Genomic DNA, 20,291 nt, shown 5'->3' with positions numbered 1-20,291 from the left:
CAGTCATTCCTTCTTTTCTCTGACTTTCATTTCCTTCTTTCTATTGGACATTTCTCTCAGTATTTAATCAACTCATATCTCTTCCCTCTTTAAACAAATAAGAAGACAAAGTTTCTTTGACTTTGGGTTTATTCCCTTCAATTGTCCTCACTCTTTCCTATTATGGTCACACCTCAAGGGAATAATAGTCTGTGCTCAATATCCCCATTTTCTCACCTTCACTTAGTCTTCAACTAAAACAATTGGGTATCTCCCAAAGTTTTAATTCAAAGTTCTTTCACTTGATCTTTTTTATTGCATGTATTGCCATTGATTATAACCCCTTTAACCTCTGTTTTCTTATTACCACCCTCTCCTGCATCTCTGGATACTTCTCAGTCTTCTTCATAGGATATTCTTCCTTTGGCCACTCCTAAATGTTTCTTGGCCTACCAGATATGTTCCCCTGGATATCTCTACCATTTCAAATTTAGCATCATAAAGATCTAGCTAGATTCATTATTTCACTCCTAAAAATCTTTCCCTTTTAATTTTTCCCAAACTGTTGAAGATTTTTCAGTTACCCAAACCAGAAAACTAGAAAGCAAAGTTCCCCCTTTCTCTTTTGCCTCTGCTATCCAGTCAGTCACTAAGTCCTCTGGTAATTTTATCATTTAGTTATTTTCATTTTCCATTTGTCTCCTACTGCCACTGGCCTAATTCAGGCTCCTATTATTTCTTACTTAATGTATCTTTACTGATATCCATTCTTCTAGAGTCAAAACCCTTCCATTCATCCTCTGCACTGCCAGATAATGTTTTTAACATATATAACTAATCATTTCACTACACTGTTCAAAATTCTTTAATGACTCTATAACATATAAAATTAAATTTAAAATAATTCACACAGAATATGCCTACCTCCTATTATGGCCCCAACCTATTTAGCACATCCTCCTCACAGTTTAAGCCCCAACAATATGGTACTTGAATTGTAATTTCCCCAAATTTGCTATACTCACTCAAGCCCAAAGTCTTCTGTACAGTTTTCTGTATCTGAAATGCCCTCCTCCAACATGGGGTAAGCCTTATCATTTAAGTCTCTGCCCAAGTGGTTCCTCTTCTGAACACCCTTTCCTGACTTCAGCCTGACTTAGGCCTTACATCCACAAGTATCCATGCTGTTTCAGACACACTGCCATGACAGAGCAATTATCATAACATCATAACTACCTACACATCTGTCTCATCAAGAGGCTGTAAGTTCTTTGAAAAACAATAATTTTTTATGTTTCAACATTGCCACAGTCGTGCACTCTGTGCACGTGTAGTAGACATGTAGTAGATGCTGTTTGCATGTGTCGAATGCATACATGAATGAAAACTTGAAATGTTAAACATTCCCATATTAATTGAAAAGTGCTATATATTGGGATGATCTTTGATGATTTTTACACAGGTGAAAATGAACAACTAAAAAGAAATGCTGATATTATGAAAGAAAAGTTAAAATCTCATGAACAGGTGAGTTTATGTATCTTTATATCAATGAAATCCCTTCCTGTAGAGCATTTATCTTTACGAATTAGAAAAAAAAAGCAGTTGTTTTCTTTAATAAAGACAGCCAAAATTTATAGAGTAAATATATGTGTGTGCCAGAATTTTTGATAAATAGAAATTTTGAGAGCCCTAGTACTTTTGCAGACTATAATGCACTAATATATCACTTGTACTTTTTCTTTCTGCCAAAAAAAGATGCAACTATTTTGCTACATATTTTTATTATGTTAATAGTTTTTACTCTAGAGTATACTCTATTAATTAGTACTTTTAAACTTTTTTTTTTACTATAAAGTAAATCACTCTTTAATCTTTATGATTTGAGTAATCTCTTGCAATTATATTGAACAATCTAAATGAAACAGCATTTTATGTGCATCACCAATTAATTCTCTTCCCAAGGGCCACCATACCCTCTGCTACTTTTTCTTTTCTTCTTTAAGAACAACATAGTGATAGCAATTATAAAACATGTAACACTGTTACTAGCACATAAAAGGTGCTCAGTAAATGTCAGTTCCCACTTCTCTACCCTTTGAGAGGTTTATTATGCTAATTTTTCTCATCTTTCAAGAGCCAATATGTCAAACTTTAGCAGACCTAAGATTTCCAAAACTCAGGTTTGATCTTTATCAAGCTTAGAACTTCAGCCTGAAGGATAATCTCTAAATTTAATCTGATTTCTCACTTGAAGAACTTCTAAAGAAACACAAACTAATTCAAAAACCCTCTGAGAGCTTCTGGGTAATTCTCAGGAGTATGCATAATGTCAGTCTGTGCTCTTGAAAAAGGTAGCTTCTCATCACCAATTTTGAGATAATTTAAATATCTCCGGAATGTATCCCACCTTTTTTTCTTTTTCTTTACCCCTTTCTTTTACTCTTTCCTATCCTTTCCATATGTTGCCTCTAGAACTAACAGTAGATGAAATCAGGGTGTAATTTAGGCAGAGAGAAGGGGAAGACATTTTTGCCTACTTTTTCTTCTAAAATGTCAAGCCATAGAATATTGCTTTGTCTAGAATACCATAGGAATTTTCAGGATGGTGGAAATTAGTGAGAAAACACCACAACCCAAGATTTGGAACATCTTAATTAGCTGCTGTCCAAAGCAAACTCAAGATGACCTCAATCCAATGAAAATTCTCTAGTACAAAACTCCAGGCACATCTAAAACATGTGGAGAACCACACTGCCTAGAAAGAAACTCAGGAGGTACCTAATGGTTATATTTATGAGACTGGGAGAGGTTTTTTAATTTGTTGACAGAGAATCCTTAAGTTTTCTAATAACAAAAATACAATAGCCAGAGGCTATTCCTTGGCATTTAAAGTTCCCAAGGAGGCAAATGGAAAGAAAGCACCAAGAAGAACTTATTGGGACTCGTTCCCTTTATAATGGAGGGATTAGGGCTCATACAAGCTAAAGTGAGGGAGAAGAACCTAGTGAGATACTGCCTGGCCCCAGCCCAGACATTAAAATAGTCTTCATGCCTGAAGATAGGAGTGAAAATTCTGAGTCTTACCAAATTAACGGAAGCATTCCACTTTAGTGGCGGCATCTTCAGGTGGCAAAGTCAATGAGGAATGAAAAGATAGATAAATTTGTCTTTTATTTTTCCTTAGAGCAGCAAGTGCTTAGAGCAACCAGTTGAGTCAGTAATTGCCCATTTAGTAATCTAGATACATGCAAATGAAAAATGGAGATTTATGAGATTCACCCCTACATTTACCTGCTAAGCTTTAATCAAAGCCAATGGTTGGATAGATTTGGCTATTCTTGAAAGTTGCCTGGCAGGATATGTAGTGCAAGTAGGAATCTAGACTATATCCCTTTGAATTTATGTAATCTGGATGAACGCACCTCCATATTTAGTTATAGCCATTCAAGCCAATATATCTTGACTTTCTTTTTACTTCGTCAGTACCACCAAATATCTACTAAAAGCTGTGAACTCTCTCTGAGAAAAATGTTCAAGGGTACACACGCATGTATAATTTTGTATACAATTTCAGGAAGTTAATGGATCCTTGAAAGCCCATTCACTGAGTCTAAGCTAAGAACTTCTGACTTAAATAATTCTTATTGGCACTCAGTTATTCAACAAATATACATCAAGAGATATACCCTAGGAGTGGGGAATACAACAGTGATTAAAAACAAAGTTTCTGCCTTTGCGTTTAGAGGCTTTTCTTGACCTCTTGCCTTCATTAGTCTCTTTTTTACTATCATACTTCACTATTCTTCCTGCTTTTCTTTTCTTCTGCCTGTGAGTGATTTCTTTATGTAAGAACATACCACTGGTAAAATTGTAAATTTTATCTTTGGAGACTTTTCTCTCTCAATGTCCCTCTCCATATTAACATAAATCACTTCCATGCTTCAACAATCGAAGAAGCTAATCTCAGGCACCTGCTGAGCACTTTTCAAATCCCAAATCCATCCTTTTCTAGCCTCTCATACAGCTAACCCTTAACATGGGTAGTGCTTAACTTCCTTCTGAGAATTAGAGATGTTTATATAATTTGCAGAAACAGAAGTTCAGCCCACATTCAAAGAGGTTCATCCTGCATTAGGGTAAGTTTACTGGCTATTGAACAATGCCTACTGTTAGCTCTAAAGTATAACTTTGGCTTTGATTGGACGTATTTTAATGTTGTCATGACATTTATTCATACAATTAAGCAAAATATTTTAAGCATCTATGATATGCTAAACACTGGTGATGAGTATTTAGAAAAAAAAGATAAAAGACATTGTCTCTCAATGGTATTTATCTCCTTGGACCAGAAATTGATCCTTCTCAAAGCTGATTATTCAAATAACAATATCTTTCCCTTCTAACTATGATTACATATAAAAAAAACTATGATTACATATAAAATTAGAAAAATTTACCTTTCTAATTTAAAAAATTGTGTACATATCTTTAAACCAAAGAATGAATATTTTTTTTAATCTTTAGGAGTATAAGAGTACTATTGCCAAACTTATGAGTGAAATGAAAATCAAAGAGGAGGGACATAAGATAGAAATAAGGAAACTTTATCAGGATATGCAGAAAAAAGGTAAGTATTTTTAATTTACTGAATTCTAAGATATCATAAAACAAATTAAATGCATATATAAACTTTTTTCAGTAATAGCCAGTATTCTTGAATGAACACTGCCTTAACACCTTTTAATTTAGGTTTTTTACTTTTCTAAATATTGATGTGACATAAATTACAACATTTCTAAATTGGATTCATAATGTTTGCACTTCATATTATTTAATATGAAATAGTCGATGTCCTTATAAAATTATATAAAATATATAATTAACTTTGATATGTATATACTCAGCATATTGAATATCATTTCACTAATGAAATTTTCTTTCTTCAGTAAAGTGGACCTGAACTTATGTTGAGAGTTAACTAGTTTCAGAAGGATATTAAAAACCTTTTTTAATGAGACTGTATTTATGTATATCATATGCAAAAATCAACTTAAAATGGATGACTGGTCTAAATGTAAAGCCACATCTATAAAACTGCTAAAAGAATGCAAAGAGGATAATCTTTGTGACCTTGGGTTAGGCACAATTTCTTGGAAAGTAACAAAAAGCACAAAACATTTTTTTCCTTATTAGAAAAAAAGTTCTAAATTGAACTTTACCAAAATTATTAACTTCTGTCCTTCAACACTATTAAGAAAATGAAAAGACAGGCCACAGGCTGGGAGATAATACCTGCAAATACCTATCTGATAAAGAACTTATATCCAAATATAAAAGAACTCTAACAACTTAATAATAGAAGTCAAACAACCTAACAAGGAAATGAGTAAAATATTTGGACACTTCCCTTGAGGTATACAGATGGAAAATAAGCACATGAAAAAATGTTCAGCATAATTAGTGAGTAGGAAAATGCAGCTTAAAACCATGAGATACCACTTTGAGCCCCTTAGAACTGATAAAATCTTAAAAACTATCAATAACAAGTGTTGATAAGGATGTGGAAGTACTGGAACTCTGATACCTTACTGGTGGGACTATAAAATTATATAGCTACTTTAGAAAAGAATTTTGCAACTTCTTTGGGTCCTCTAAGAAGCAGGGGACATATAGAAAATTCCTATATGTTTACAAATTATTTATAAATAACCTGTGGATCAAAGTAGAAATCCTAAAGGAAGTTAGAAAAGATTTTGAAATGAATTACCTAGACTACATATCAAAACTGTGGGGCAATGATAAAGCTGTGTTTATGGGTAAATTTATAGCCTTAAATACACATGTTGGAAAATGTGAAAAATCAATTACCTAAATACCTATATCGAGAGGTTAGAAGAAAAAAATCAAACTAAGCCCAAAGAAATTAGAAAGAAGGAAGTCAGATATTAATGAAATTACAAACATATACATAATAAAGAGAATCAGATCCAAAATTTTTTGAAAAGACTAATAAAATTGATTAACTCCCACCAAGACTAATCAAGAAAAGTGGATAAAGTAAAAATAATCAATATCAGGAATAAGAAAAGCACTTCAGACTTTAAAAAGTGAATGACCTCCATAATTAACTGCATAATGAATACCTTTGTGGCAATAAATTTGAAGTTTTTGATGAATTAGACATTGTCGAGGGAAAAAACACACAAGAAAAAAAATCTGAATTGTTCTATGTCTATTAAAGAAATTAAGTCTATTACAAACATTTTTCTCATAAAGAAAATTCCAGGCTCAGATGGCTTTCCTGGTGAAATTCTACCAAATACTTCTAGAAAAATAATGCCAATCTTACACAGACTCTTTCAGAGGATTAATACAAAAAGAGAGGAAACATTCTCTAGTTCATTTTATAAGGCCAACATAATCTTAACAACAAGACCTTTAAGGGGAATTATGATAAAGAAAATTATATTCCTGTCCTCTAATATAGTATCTGAAGATGGATCCATTTCAGTGTTTTAGTTCTGTTTTAATCACAACTTCTTTGCATTCATATCTTCAGTAGTGCTACCTCCAGACACATAATGGGTACAGACTGAGTCCAGATGTAGATCTATATTTCTAAGGTTTTTGGATAGCTAAATATATCCTTCTGGACTTTACCTCATCCCAGGCTAAGATGGGACCTTAGTGCTAGGCCCTGCTCCTATATCTTGAATATGGGTAAGGTTGATTGGTGAAGATGGGAAAAATATCCTCTAGACAAAGAGAAAATAAAAGCCAAGATACACAGAGGGGGAGACATGGGCATGCTACGGAATAATAGTCCACATTCCAGCTTTTCTTTGCACTACACAGAAAGGTTTAGAAAGAGAAAGGCCAAAAACTGTGGCTAGTGCCGGATTCTTTGACTTCTTGAATTGCCAGGCTAAAAAAATGGGAAGTGATCGAAGGTTTTTGAGAAAGTGATGGCCATACTTGGAGGTATGCTTTAAGAAGACTAACCTAGCAACAGTATTTAGTGGGGTAGAGACAGGCGATAGTCTAGACAAAGTCCAGCTGAGGAAAAATGAGGCCCGAAACTAAGTAAATAGTAGATTAGTTAGGGATTGAGTTATTATTTGGGGGGCTTGTCATAAACTAATTGACATTTTTCTTCTTAAAATCAAAGATTTCCTTGAGGCTTTTATCCTAGATGATATGGTGTCAATTACAGTAATAAGGAAATTGAGAGAAGAGAAAGTTTGATGAAGCATAAAGACATAGTATGAATATCAGAGAGGCCTAATTACATTGAATAGAGTATAGCAGGTACTTGATGTAGCTCTAGAGTCCTCCGGTAATTTGGGGTCTTCCATACCTAGGAACCTAGGCTTTGTATCCTTCTTTAACCACTAAATCTATTTATTCTCTAGGGGCTTGTCAAAAATATCTAAAAGCTCCCCTGCACATAAACCATTTCTAAAATACTATATGTTTTGACCAATAAAATTTACTTTCTTTTGGCTTATTTAAAATACTAAAGAAATATAAGCTTATAAGAGTTTTAAAATGTTAAGGCAAATTGATTTTATTTGTTTCTGTTTTATTCAGTTGAATTAAATGAAGAAAAGAATAAAGAACTGATAGAGAAGAAAGAAGTGGAAATTTCAGAGTTAAATGAAAAGTTAAGAACTCAAGAAAAGGAAAAACAGAATGAAATCATCAAACTACAGCTAGAGGTGAATATTTAAGATTCTGCTAAATTTGAGGATGCATCCCTTAGTCTCGACCATACTTTGGTTATTTTTCATCACGGTGAGATAAATTTCAGGAATAAAAACACCTCTGTGAGAGGGCTTCACACAAACTCATTCTCCATCACATACAATGCCCAAACCCGGTACAACTGTTAGCTTACACTGACTTTCAGCTCTTGGCCTGAAGGTGGGACTCTTCAGTCACTCAAAAGGTCTTGGTTTCCGGAGAGGGTATTGTTTCCTCTGAGAACAGGGGTCAAGTAATTCAGGGACTTGTATTTTACAGCTGAGCCTATGCAGACAGTCACAGGATTACCATTCCAGCTGTGGGGAGAGTGTTTCTAATCCTTAACATTACTCTCTGCTCAGCAGAAATTGTGGAATCCTGGTGAACCAACTAGAAATTCCTTTTTCTTTATTTAGAATAAAAAGAGACAAATTTCTTCCTAATAAATACGTAGAAAAATATATATCAGAGGGACAGACAAACCAGATATTTAAAAAATTTTTTTCAAGTGAATTCAAATAGGGCATCTCAAAGGTTTCAGTTCTTGGCTGGAAAACCTTTTCAGTAGGTTGTTTAACCAGATGTCAGAATCTCAAAGATATTGCAATTTTGACAATATATTTGTCCTTTAAATTATTTTCTAGGTTTTACCAGCCTCCCTTTCATCATTATTTTATCACTTTCCCCCAGACCTGACTCCCACTTTACCTTATGTTATCAGAATACACAGGCTTAGTTAAGATAACTTACTTTTCATGTTCCTGAAAGTTTGGTAACCCTGGGGTTCTTGGCGAGGTACACAAGGTTGAAGACTGCATAATCATTGAGCAAAAGGGGACTTTGTTGATTTTAGAGGCATTTTGCTGCTGCTACTGCCTTTTGGTCAAGTGAAACCACAAACCACAGAGTGCTAGATGGCCAACTGAGGTACAACAGGCCATGTTTCAAAGTCTACCATCAATTTCTAATCTACTGATTGAAAATGTGCCTTTTGTTTGCCATCCAGGTCCTGGTAACCCAAGTGTATGGTTTGACTGACATACAGAACTCTTTTTGATATTTATTTTCATTGTAATTATCCCTATCTTTACCCAAACTAGACCACAATCTCACAGAGAGTTTATTCTTAGTCCACAGAGAGGGTACACTGAACTCAGCCAGAAAGGGAAAATTATATGGAAGATTTTGCAAAAAAAAAATATGACCTGTAAGAATGGCCTATGAAATTTTTTTAATCTGACTTGGTTTAATGTCAAACCAGCAAGAGTTCAAACTAAATCAACCAAATCATATCCAAATTCTACTATTCAGCCTCAGAGTCTGTACAGAGGGTATATGAGTTTTTCTCCCATGACTGTTGATACACTACACTTTTAAAGAGGTACAAAGTAACATGAAAATATTTTTATCTTTTAGTTAACTAGATTCTCAACCCTTCTAGCTAGATTCTTAACCCCACATGATAGAAAAACCTGATGTCTTAAGAAAAAGATGATGCTGACTTCACCCAGAATATCTAAGGTAGTGCCCAGTATTTGGTACTTTTAAAAAGCTCCCCAGGTAATTCTAACATGCAGCCAGGGTTAATCTTGTTTGGGTATTCTTTGTTCTTTCTTAAAGACTTTTCTATCTTCTGTTACACAGAGAATACACTTAAATTACAGATTATATGTCAAAGGATATAATGAATTATATGTATAGAAACAATTATTTCTAATTGTTTAACTAGAATGTCCTCAATAACTTTCTTTTAAATTTAATTCAGTTTGATGCCAAACTAGCAAGAGTTCAAACTAAATCAAAATCATATCCAGATTCTACTGTTTTGCCACAGAGTATCTACAGAAGGGTATGTGAGGTTTTCTTCCTTGACTGTTGCTTAATAAACTTTCTTAGTGTGTTTCCATAAAACTTGTCTAATATTTACCAACGATATACTTAACAGTTTTTCTTAAAATATATCGCAATTAGAAAGATATTAGATTTTGAATAATCTTTAAAGGTTGCTTTCAATTTAAACGAGTGAATTTTAGTGGTAAATTAAAACACTAGCAAAATACTCTCATTGGAGCATCTAAGTAATTCCATAATATACTTTGAACTAAAATTTACTTACTACTTGGAATTCAGGGACTCAGATTTCTTTTTGTTCAACTCTTTTATTTATGGTTTACAATTTCAAGCTATATATAGGGAGAAGGGAACAAGTTAAAACAAATGGTGCTAATAGATGTTTTTGTATCCCTATACCAGTTTTATCCCCATTAAGTCCCACAAAATGAAAATTATAGATCTTTCAAAATAAGGCATTTTTTAAATACCTACTTAAATTAGAAGTATAGTCTTTGTTGTTTTGTTGTTCTTGCACTTAATCTTATTATTTCTGCATTGCAATAACAAAAAAATTCTGCTCCATTTAGAAGCTTCAACATCTTCAAGAAGAAAAAAACAAGGAAATTGCAGCTCTTCGTAATACCATTCACGATTTAGAGCAACGCCTCTCTCTTGGCAAAGATTCTTACCTTAAATCTACTGGCAAAGATTCTCACCTTAAACGTAAACGGCTTTGAGTACAACAGTAAATTAATTAGTTGCTATTTAACTTCTTGAAAAGCAGTTGAAAATTTTACTTCTATTTAGAGTCAATATAACCTACTGCCTAAATAATAACAATGATAACTTTAAACTTTTTAAATTGAGTTTATTGAAACAAATCCACACTTTTGCCAATTGTGTACTACATTCTTGCTTAATAGTATTAACCATAAAGAAGTTCAGGTTTATAGGACTTAGTTTACCTATTGAACCATCATTGACTGTGGAAATACTTTCTAAGCAATCAAGAGATAGACAACATTCTTTTATCTTCCCCCTCACACCTTCAAGGCAAGCATTCTCAAATTTTAAAAAGTGTGATACAATGCTAGGTAGAGAAAACAGTATGTAAAGGCTTCATTCATATGTGATAATAAAAATCAAGATATGAGTCTTAGATATAAAAAAGTATAAATGAATATTTAAAATGTAGTCATAGTAAAATACTCATGTTAACTACTTCTAGATCTTAAAAAACAAAATTCACTTCTTTAAAGGTTTAATCAGTTGAAACTAAGGTTAAAAAGACAAAGATAATATTATTTTGAGAAATAAGTAAAGAAAAAAATGGAAAATGTGTCTTTGTTGTTCTTCCTCCGTTCTAAATTGCTAACTATCCAACAGAAACCCCTAGGTCATAGTTTATGTTCCTGTTCTCATTAATGCAAGTAGAATGCTGGAAAAAGAAAAAAAAAAGACATATTAACCAAATGCTGCAATCACCTATCAGTTGCTTTATAATTTAAAAAAAAATGGTTTGGGTCAAATTTTTCTTTGAAATAAATTTTAAAATTTGGAAGCCAGTATGTAGATTTCTCCATATTTGCACAAATCCAATTCCTATTTTTTGGTTATTTTAATCAGGCAGCTTATAAAAATGCTGGAAATGAAATTGTGTCTAGATTGACTTGGGGAATACTTCTTATTTTAAATATTTAATTTGAAGATCATTTTCATATTTTTGCCTTATTTTTTCAGCTTCAATTGGTGCGGGCTTCTGTGGGCTTGAGCTGCTGACTTGCCTGTCAGGCAGCTGGAGGCAAACGTCACTGTCAAGATTCAATGACATTCTCCTCTGCCCAAAGCCCCTGTCAGCTACATAAGGAGGGGAGTTTTTCTTTACACTGTCAGGTGATTGCAGGCCCTGTTTTTTCAAATATCAGATGTCGACAATGGCAGCAGCAGCTACTAGGAGCCAACTTTGAATCTTTGAGCAACTTACAGAGTAATGGATTTATACATCTCTTTCCACAGAGTTTCTTTTGTGAAAGAGATAGTTGCAAATTTTCACTTTCTGGCGTATAGCAGTCGTTTGAATTACCATGTATTTGTGGGTCCTTGAGCTTATGGTGGTTATGAAGGCCTAGGGGAGGGGGATGCTCAGGTGCACTTAGTGCTTCTGGTTGCTTATTCTCTGAAAGCTGGCCATTCCTAATGTGCTGATGCTCATGCTTGTGATGATGCTGGTGAACGTGATGGTGATGGCGATGGCGATGGCGATGGTGATGATGATGTGGCTGTGGAGTCTCGGTTGTTTGTTCCACAGTAACCAAAGATACATTTTTACAGATGCCTTCATCTTCCAAGGTCTGGAACAAATTTGTAAATCACTTATCAACACATTTATAGATTTAGCAAGAATCTATGAAAAATGATTTGTAGTGTTAAATACCAACTCATTAATTAGAATTAAACCGGCTTTGTTTTTCTAGCATCGTACTAATGAGAAAAGAATCAGATGTTAATCTCAACACCTAGACTTTTTATTAAAGTTTGATCCCCATCTATACCTAATTATAAAGTGCTGCTAGTGCATATTTGCACTTAAAGAATCCTCAAGCATCTTACAAATTAATATTAATATTCTATACTAGTTAAATCAACAGAATTCAAATTTTCCTTTTCTTATGAAAAGCATTTCCTAAATTTTCAAGAATTCAGAACTTGAGAGGAGAGATACATAAGGTTTAAAAAGAAAGTCAAACCACTGTATTTATATCATCATCAGAAGCAAAACTAAATAAACTGGTGAAAAAAAACTTAAATCAATTGCAATAAAGTCAACCAAACACCAAATCCTAAAAATCAGTTGACCTACATGGAACCTTTTGTACCTGTGTCAACAATGCATCATATCTAATACTATATTGAGGCAAACTAATTTCTTTCTGGTAATTCAAAAAAAAAGCCAATAAACTGCTCAAAATCAGTAGTTTTCCATATCCCAGCTTATGCCAGGAAATGTGTCAAACTTCACCAAAGCTTTGTCAATGTGTCCCTACTGTAGTGCTGTCAAGTGAAAATAGCAAATGGCTGCCTATTTTCCATTGAGCATAATATTCCATTCCACGTGAATTTAGTGTTTTAATTTGCTGAAAGTCTTGATTGTTTTGTATGCCCATAAATTATAGCTCAAGGCTTATGGATATAGCAATGTAATATGAAACCTCAACCTAAAGTTACTTGTAAATAAAGTTACAAAATCAACTTGAGAGAACAAAGTTGTTTGGTTTGGTGTTTTGAAGGTTTTAGACAGTTATAAATTCTATTGGATTTTACCATACAACTACTAGGTGGTACATTTTTTTGGTTATTATTAAATTACTTTTAAGAACTTAATAGTATTTAATTAAAAACTTAAACACAATTTGATAAATGTTTAGAATATGCTGTGTAATATTCTAAATGTTCAATGATTAAACAAACACAATTATAGTAGTATAATTAGTTTCAAGAAACCAATTACCATATTTTATTGATTCTACTATGTATTTTTTTCACATTTTAATATCTTTAAAATCAGAATACATCCTACTATTGATGGTGTTGTAGCCTTGTGTCCTACTTTAACCAACAGCATTTTTTAATAGTGCATAAAATAATGTGTCATATAATTGATGGCATCCAGGGTACAATAAAATAGAAAAACTCCAATTTTATTTGGCATATCAGATACATATGGTACATTATTCTTTTCTACAGGTGATTTGAGCATATTGTAGGAATCGTTACTGCCTTTATTTCAAGATAACTACACATATTTATAACTATTAGGCTTTTGCAAAAATGAAAAATACTGAAATAATCCCAAAATACGAGTAATCAATATACCTGGCATTGATTAAGCACTTGGTAAAAGTTAGACATTGAGTTAATACTTTATTTGCATTATCTCAGTCTCCCCATTTTTAAAAAAAAGAGTAAAATAACCCTCATAGGATTATTGTGAAGATTAAAATGTGAAAAATGACATAACTAAAGTAACCAACCTGTTGTGCTCCTTAGCAACTAAATTAATTAAATGATTCATTAAAATTTGAGAAGCCTTTTTTTAGAGCTGGGAAAAATCTGAAGGAAGTATAGCTTACAAATAAAATTCAGAATTGTTTTTAAACCTGAGTTTAAATTTTGCCAATCTACCCTATCCAGTAAACATTGTTTGGAATTATTTTCCTCCTCAATGTGAAAGGAGAAAAGTCTAGTTAATAAAAATTAAAATTCCTTGAGTATCTTTTTTATAAACAATATTTAAATATAGTGCTTTCTTATTACAAGGAAGAAATATTCTCGTGTTTATTAGGAAAGAAATATCAGTAATGAGTAGAAAATCTATTCCATTTTGAAGTAAATGCAGTAATCCAACTGCAGAATGGGCAGACGGTGTAAAGTATTCATGGAAAAGCTGACAGTCTTGCTTCCTTGATAAATTAAGTAGTTATCCGGTTATGCTCTCGTGCAAACCACGCTCAGGATATCACACTAATGTTATTTTATGTTGGCAGAGTTCTCTGAGCACTTATACTCACATCACGTCATTTGGCAGTAATAGAAATATGTGATCAATGTTGTTTTTTGTTTTCTAAAATCTTTCTAGATAAAAGTATCAATATGGATCTTGAAAAGATGTTTTAAACTAAAAGTGTATGTTACATAACTGGAAGTATGTATAATTAAAAAAAAAATACTGTCGTTTATTTTTAGTATACCAACAGAAACATGGACTAGCTAATTGGTCATGAAGCACTAACTTATTTAGATAACTCTTGAAAGATTTCCTCTTTTCTCCCAGTAAAAATAATTGAGAAAAATACCGTGAGAGAGCAGTTTCCACATTTGTCTTCACAGTAAGCAATCTTAATGGCTTCTTCTACATATAAGAAACTTAAGCTGGAAAAAGGCAAACCAAGGTGATATACAAGACGGCCACATCTAAAAAAAAAAGGACAAATACAATGTCTGTCATTACGATATTTTCTGTGTCATGATGCTACTCGAGCACGGTCTAGAATAGTATTATATAGATTTAATGGTCTTACAACTAAGACACTTTCATGTGTTCAGTAAAATCTCTTCAGTGGGGTCTCAAACAAGCTCCTTGGCCTTGCATACCAGGTCAGGTGGCCATAGCAAGACTACAGTGAGTCTAATCCTACCATTTTTATGTGTTATAGATAGATCGCTATAAAGCATATCAAAACTGTGTATAGTCAGTGTGACTAAGTCAAATACAATTTTGTAATTGACTTAAAAATTCTACCAATGCCCAAACCACTGACTTATCATACATTAGGCTCTGCAAATCACATGAGTTTTTCATAACTGCTAAGGCAGCACAAATTACATAGAATAAGATGACAGCATAACGAAAAAATCTTAGAGTCTTGGCCAGTAGCCCATTTACTTAAAAATATATCTGACGCAACAATGTTGAATTATAACAGTTGGCATTCTCAAAAATGGTAGAATTGAAATGTCCTTCTTGCCCACATTTTACCCAGTGTATATGATTTTATGTGAATATCAAAGGATCATACTTTGCAACTGACTAAATTAGAAGTTTGTGGTTCTAAAAGAATGACTTACAATATTAAAAATTATTTAGAGTAAGAACAAGAGGGCCTAGGCCTAAGCAGTGTCTAGCTCACCATCTCTGAAGAGCCAAAAAGAAACAGAGCACCAACTAGGAATGTTAATAATATCAACGAATATATGCACTCAGGTTCTCTCAAAATACAAATGTTTTATTTGTTCATGGAATCAAAGGTAGATTTGTGCTGGTTATATCTAAATAATTAATATACTTTATAGTTAAGAAATTTAGGTATATAGCATTAAAATTATTAATTAGATTAGAGATAAGCAAATGGTTAGCAAAGTGTGGTTATTCATCTGCAGAATTCTTAGGTTAGAATTGTATGTGATACACAAATTGATTCTTCTTTTTTTTAACCAGAAAGCCAATTTACAGGGGGGGAAAGTATAGTCACTTTTCTTTATTTCCCTACTGGAATGGTAAATTCTTTTATGTGAAAGAAAATCACTTCAAAAATATGAAAACCAAACATTTTAATGGGCTCACTTTGAAACTGAGTATTTGGTAATAAAATAAAAGCAAATATCTTATCTTAAATCACTCTCTATTAAATACAGTTATCTTTTATTTTATGGTGTGTATGTGCATGCGTGTACACACCTGTCATATATGAGGAAGTCATCTTTGTTTCCATTTAAGAGAGTCCAGACATCTGTTTGGGTTTCTTCTTGTTGATAAACAGAAATATGCTCTGAAACCTTATTTTTAAGATGCGTATATTTTAATCGAGAAGAGATTCCTTGATGATTAACAATAACATAAGAAATATTAGAAAAACCTTCCTCCTCCAGTTTTACTCGCAAGTCTTCCAAACTAAAATATTTGGGGAAAATACCAAAAAAAAAAAAAAGAAAGAAAGAAAATAATTTAATTTTAAATTAAATAAAATTCATTTAATTCATTTAATTTTTTAATTCATTTAATTTTTTAGTGACTTATCTCTTTCTCCTCATTCTCTATTTTTTCCACATAAAACTCTCATTTATTTACATGTCTTCTTTATATTGTTGTAAAGGACTAAAACTTTCATTTTTAAAATTATTTATTGAGCACTAGTGCTTATTTAAAACCTTATGCTAAATACTTGCACAAACATTAGCTCATCTAGTCTTCAAACTGATCCTATGAAGTGTATATGGTTTTTTAATTAATTAATTTTTTTTTAATTGAAATTTTTTTTTCTTCCCTGTCTACCTTCCCCCTCCATCATCCTCTATACCCTCTGGTTGAAATGTATATGTTTTAATCCATCCTACAGTTACAGAGAATTCTACCCAATAAATATTTGGCAAGTAACAATTATATATATGTTTGTTAAATGACCCAAGACCGTTGTAGCAAGTCTAATGTTTCGATCTACTCTGGCACAGCAAGCACTCATCTTTGCTTGTTATATTGAAATAACAATCCATTTGCAGGAGTACATTTTAGAGCATCTTCATTACACAAGTAATACTTAGTAGGACATTGTAAAATATATGTCCACAAAAAGAAGAAAAAAAATCCATAGACCCAGGAAAACCACTAAATATTTTGGTGTGTATCCTCCTAGTCTTTCTTCTAACATGTTCTATGCAAAGATGTATAGTTTTTCCAAAAATGTGATTTAATAAATATATCTTTTCTATTTTTATTTTATGTATGTGTGTATTTAATAGCTTTTCCCTTAGACCATGGAAAGGCTATCTTACCTAGATGATTGTAGAATGCAAAAGTATCAGCTGGCTTGAAGAAGAGCAACCACAGTAACTGAACCATATGAGTTCAGCATTGGGTCTTGATCCCCTATGCTCCAGGCTGGAGGCTGCTTACAAAAGGAGCTTTGCTCCTGGCTCTCTGTTCCCCCCCAAGGGAGGAGACAGAGAGCCAGGGCTAAGCCCAGGCTTCTCCACATTGCTAGTGTTGTCCTGTAAAAGAGAAAATCTTTATGTCATCTTCAAAGATTGCTTCACGGTCATATCTAGGAATTTCTATAAATCCAGCAGATATAATTCACTTTCCTATAAATTCTAGCCATGAATTCTGTCTCCATATATCGTTGGGCTCATTATGTTGGACCTCCATGCACCAAATCTTCCTATGAAGGTGAAAATATCAGCGGAAGGAGGCAGGGGAGTTGTCAAAGCACCTCTTAACTATCTGCTGTTAGGTAAGACACTGCACCGAGCATGCTAAGACTTGCCCGAACAGGGAGCCAAGTACTTCTCTAGGAGATGATACATACATATTTAGAAAAAAAAAAAATTGAGACTGTGGCCACTATAACTAACGTTCTGCAAATGGGGTTTGATTTTTTTTTTTTTTGAGATACAGCATGTTCTGATTGCTTCTTTCCATTCTTTACCAATCTAAGAAAGGAAAGGGTAAGCAGGGGATCCTGTACAGAAAGAGAAAGAGCCAGCATGGAAAGAGAACGCAGGAATAATGGCGGCAGCAGTGAGGACAGTCTACCAACACGAAGGTGGCTCATGTGGGGCACTTAGCTCTTCGGGTTCAAACCTTCTACATTTACAAGTCTCTTGGGTATGGCTCCCTTTTGTTGCTCTTATTCTTTAAAATCTAACACTACGTCCGTATTAAAGGATCTGAATCTCTTCGGATTTAAAACTACTTGCCCAAATGTCACTACCATGTTTAAGATAAATAAGAACCAATGAAAAAAAATCTTACCAAGGAGAACTCACTGCCCTTGGACCATTTAAGACTCACTGGCATCTACACTCTTTTTATTGCTCCCAGTACTTTCAGGAAGTTTCTGTTACTAGACAGCACATTCTCGGGTAAAAAGATGCCCCCTCTGAGTGGGAAAGATAAATAGTTGACGAGAAATATCCCCCAAACTAACAAATAAAACAGGTGAATTGTAGAGAGATGATGAAAAAAGAAACACTCAGCAGACACAAGCAGAGATGAGCCCAGAAAGAAAAATGCACACTGGTAATCAGGCTCATTTTGACATAGGAGTCCGTGGAGAGAGATCAGGACAAAATTCCAGAGCTAGGAAGTTGGCACATTTTCAGGCACTGATCTGAGATTAAGAAAAAAGATATAAACCACTTTTTTGGGGGCCTGAAGGGCAGGAAGCTAATGATAAGTTTCTTAGCCGAGAATTAAGAGGGGAGTAGAAAGGCTAAAATCAGATTGATTTGGGCTCCAGTGCACTGCTAGACATGGATAGAACTTTATAAAACCTGATTATCTTTTATATCATTTAACACCACAAAATTCCTACCTCTATAATAAGAGCCTAACTAAAGGGGTGGGGGATGTTTAAGAGGATAAATTAATTTATTAAGACCATCCCAACTATTATAATATCTTTTAAATTCTAATATTTAAAAAAAGAGAGGATATATCTGGACGAAATCTAGGGAATTTCTTTAGTATTTATATTGATGATACGATTATCCTTATTATAGCTATCATTTATTGAGCATTTATAAAACTATATACAGGTCATGCTAAGCACTTATTTATATTATGTCAGCTAATTCTAACAACTATATGACCATTTATTCCCTTTTGCAATCTCCTCAACTGTGACTAAGAGTGACTTTAGGCATCTTACCCAATCCACACAAGTAGTAAATCACTAGAGAGTCTGGATTCAAACCAGTTCTGCTAAATCTAAAACATGACTTCTTAGCCACTATAATATATTAACAGTTTTTAGATAGGTCACCTTCAATAACTACAGCAGCCAGGGTTTTGTTTGTTTATGGCAAATAGAACATTAAAATCATTCAAGCTGTTTTGTTTCTTGCTGAAATAGCTAGAAAATAAATTTAGTAATTTAGTAATTATAGAACCTTCAGCGTAAATCAGCACTTGATACTCTCACTTTGCCGTGTAGCATAATGTTCCAATTGGCTAAATAGTGAATATAAATGAAAAGGCTATTTCATTTCCCTCATTTAGTTTTTTGATGAAAAAATAACTAAAACCATTGGCAAAGGTTTCAAATTTTCCTCTGTTGTTATAATCAATAAGCTATTCAACTGTGTTTAAGATAACTTTTTACATAATAGATTTTTTTATTGTAATTAAAATTGTCAGACAACTACATAAAAATAATGAAGAAATAACAAAATTGGGTTTACTGGAGGCTGATCATAGCATTTAGAAAGTAGTTATAAATTTCACTAATCTCACCACTTTTCAGTCACATAAACCTAGATTTGCTGGCCACATACAACCTACATTTGTTTAAAATTCCCCCATTAAAAGGCAGGGCATGTAGAACCTTTTCCCATCCTCTTCCCCTGAACTTTGGGCATCTGAGGGTTATTCCTTATTCACCTGAAAGCATCCACACACCACATCAACTGCATCACTTAGCACTTAATCTCAGCCCACCCGATTTTGACATGGGTTTTAACTCTTTCAAGGGTGACCATTCCTGCACAGTGGACCAAACTTGCTCTCCCTTCTTTTTTGCAGGGAAGGTGAGGAGGAGGATCTGAAACTGCTCACAGTATCCCTGGACATTTCTACAGCACTGTAGAATGGCCATATTTTATCTCTGCTCTTCAAACCCACAGGCTATTTTTGCCCTTAGAATTCTCACTCTGCATTGCAGTGAGAAATAATGAAGCTTCCACATGCAATATTGCCTATACAACATCACGACCTTCTGCAGAGTCAAAGTTAAATTTCTCCATCATCCCCTGCTCGCATCTTCACTCTGGGCTGTGCAGAAAGCAGGGCAGAAATCAACAAGACCGTCAATGCGCCCATTGTCGAACTGCACCCACCACACCCAGTTTTAGCGTATTTTGTTCTCTTTCTTCTGTATCATTTTTATTTTCTTTACTTATCTCTTTTTTAAAAAAAAGAAAATCTCTTCTAAGGAAAGAAACACTGTTGTCAGACTCAAAATCATATTATTTACCAAACTCTAAAGGCATCAAGTATTGGAGAACACAAAGTTCCTACTTACCCACCCCTTCTGAAGGGGCAGCTTCCTTTCTCTTTGCTCAGCTCAGCTGCTCGCAAAAGCACTGTGAGAAACTCCGATATTTATAGTCCTGTTGTTTACCTCACTCCTCAGCTACAGTCCAAAGTTCAGTGCTCACTCTGGCTGTGACCTTGTATGCAG

The 20,291-nt window shown here is 33.6% G+C and overlaps 2 protein-coding genes across 3 annotated transcripts in view; one reads left to right on the top strand and one right to left on the bottom strand.

Annotated features, from left to right (window-relative positions):
- CCDC152 (coiled-coil domain containing 152) overlaps positions 1-10,972 on the top strand; it is a 27,148-nt gene extending 16,176 nt beyond the window's left edge. Inside the window, exons 4-8 of the mRNA XM_039842557.1 lie at positions 1,442-1,506; positions 4,507-4,609; positions 7,573-7,700; positions 9,491-9,574; positions 10,146-10,972. Coding sequence (XP_039698491.1) covers positions 1,442-1,506; positions 4,507-4,609; positions 7,573-7,700; positions 9,491-9,574; positions 10,146-10,295 — 530 coding nt within the window. The 3' untranslated portion in view covers positions 10,296-10,972. The remainder of the gene's footprint in view (positions 1-1,441; positions 1,507-4,506; positions 4,610-7,572; positions 7,701-9,490; positions 9,575-10,145) is intronic.
- Positions 10,410-20,291, bottom strand: SELENOP (selenoprotein P). Of its 2 annotated transcripts, none has more exons than XM_039842556.1 (5): positions 20,137-20,291; positions 16,885-17,100; positions 15,794-16,006; positions 14,412-14,529; positions 10,410-11,909 (listed from the first exon to the last, which is right to left on the bottom strand). In XM_039842556.1, exons 2-5 carry the CDS (start codon positions 17,085-17,087, stop codon positions 11,274-11,276), a joined length of 1,170 nt encoding a protein of 389 aa, XP_039698490.1. In that variant the 5' UTR covers positions 17,088-17,100; positions 20,137-20,291; the 3' UTR covers positions 10,410-11,273. The 2 variants fall into 2 exon arrangements, with proteins under 2 accessions (XP_039698490.1, XP_039698489.1); XM_039842555.1 differs by having other exon boundaries at positions 20,133-20,290.

The sequence above is a fragment of the Pteropus medius genome, unplaced genomic scaffold, assembly GCF_902729225.1.
Source record: "Pteropus medius unplaced genomic scaffold, Ma_sr-lr_union100, whole genome shotgun sequence".
Lineage (NCBI taxonomy): Eukaryota > Metazoa > Chordata > Mammalia > Chiroptera > Pteropodidae > Pteropus > Pteropus medius.
This window is presented reverse-complemented; position numbering and strand designations above follow the sequence as displayed.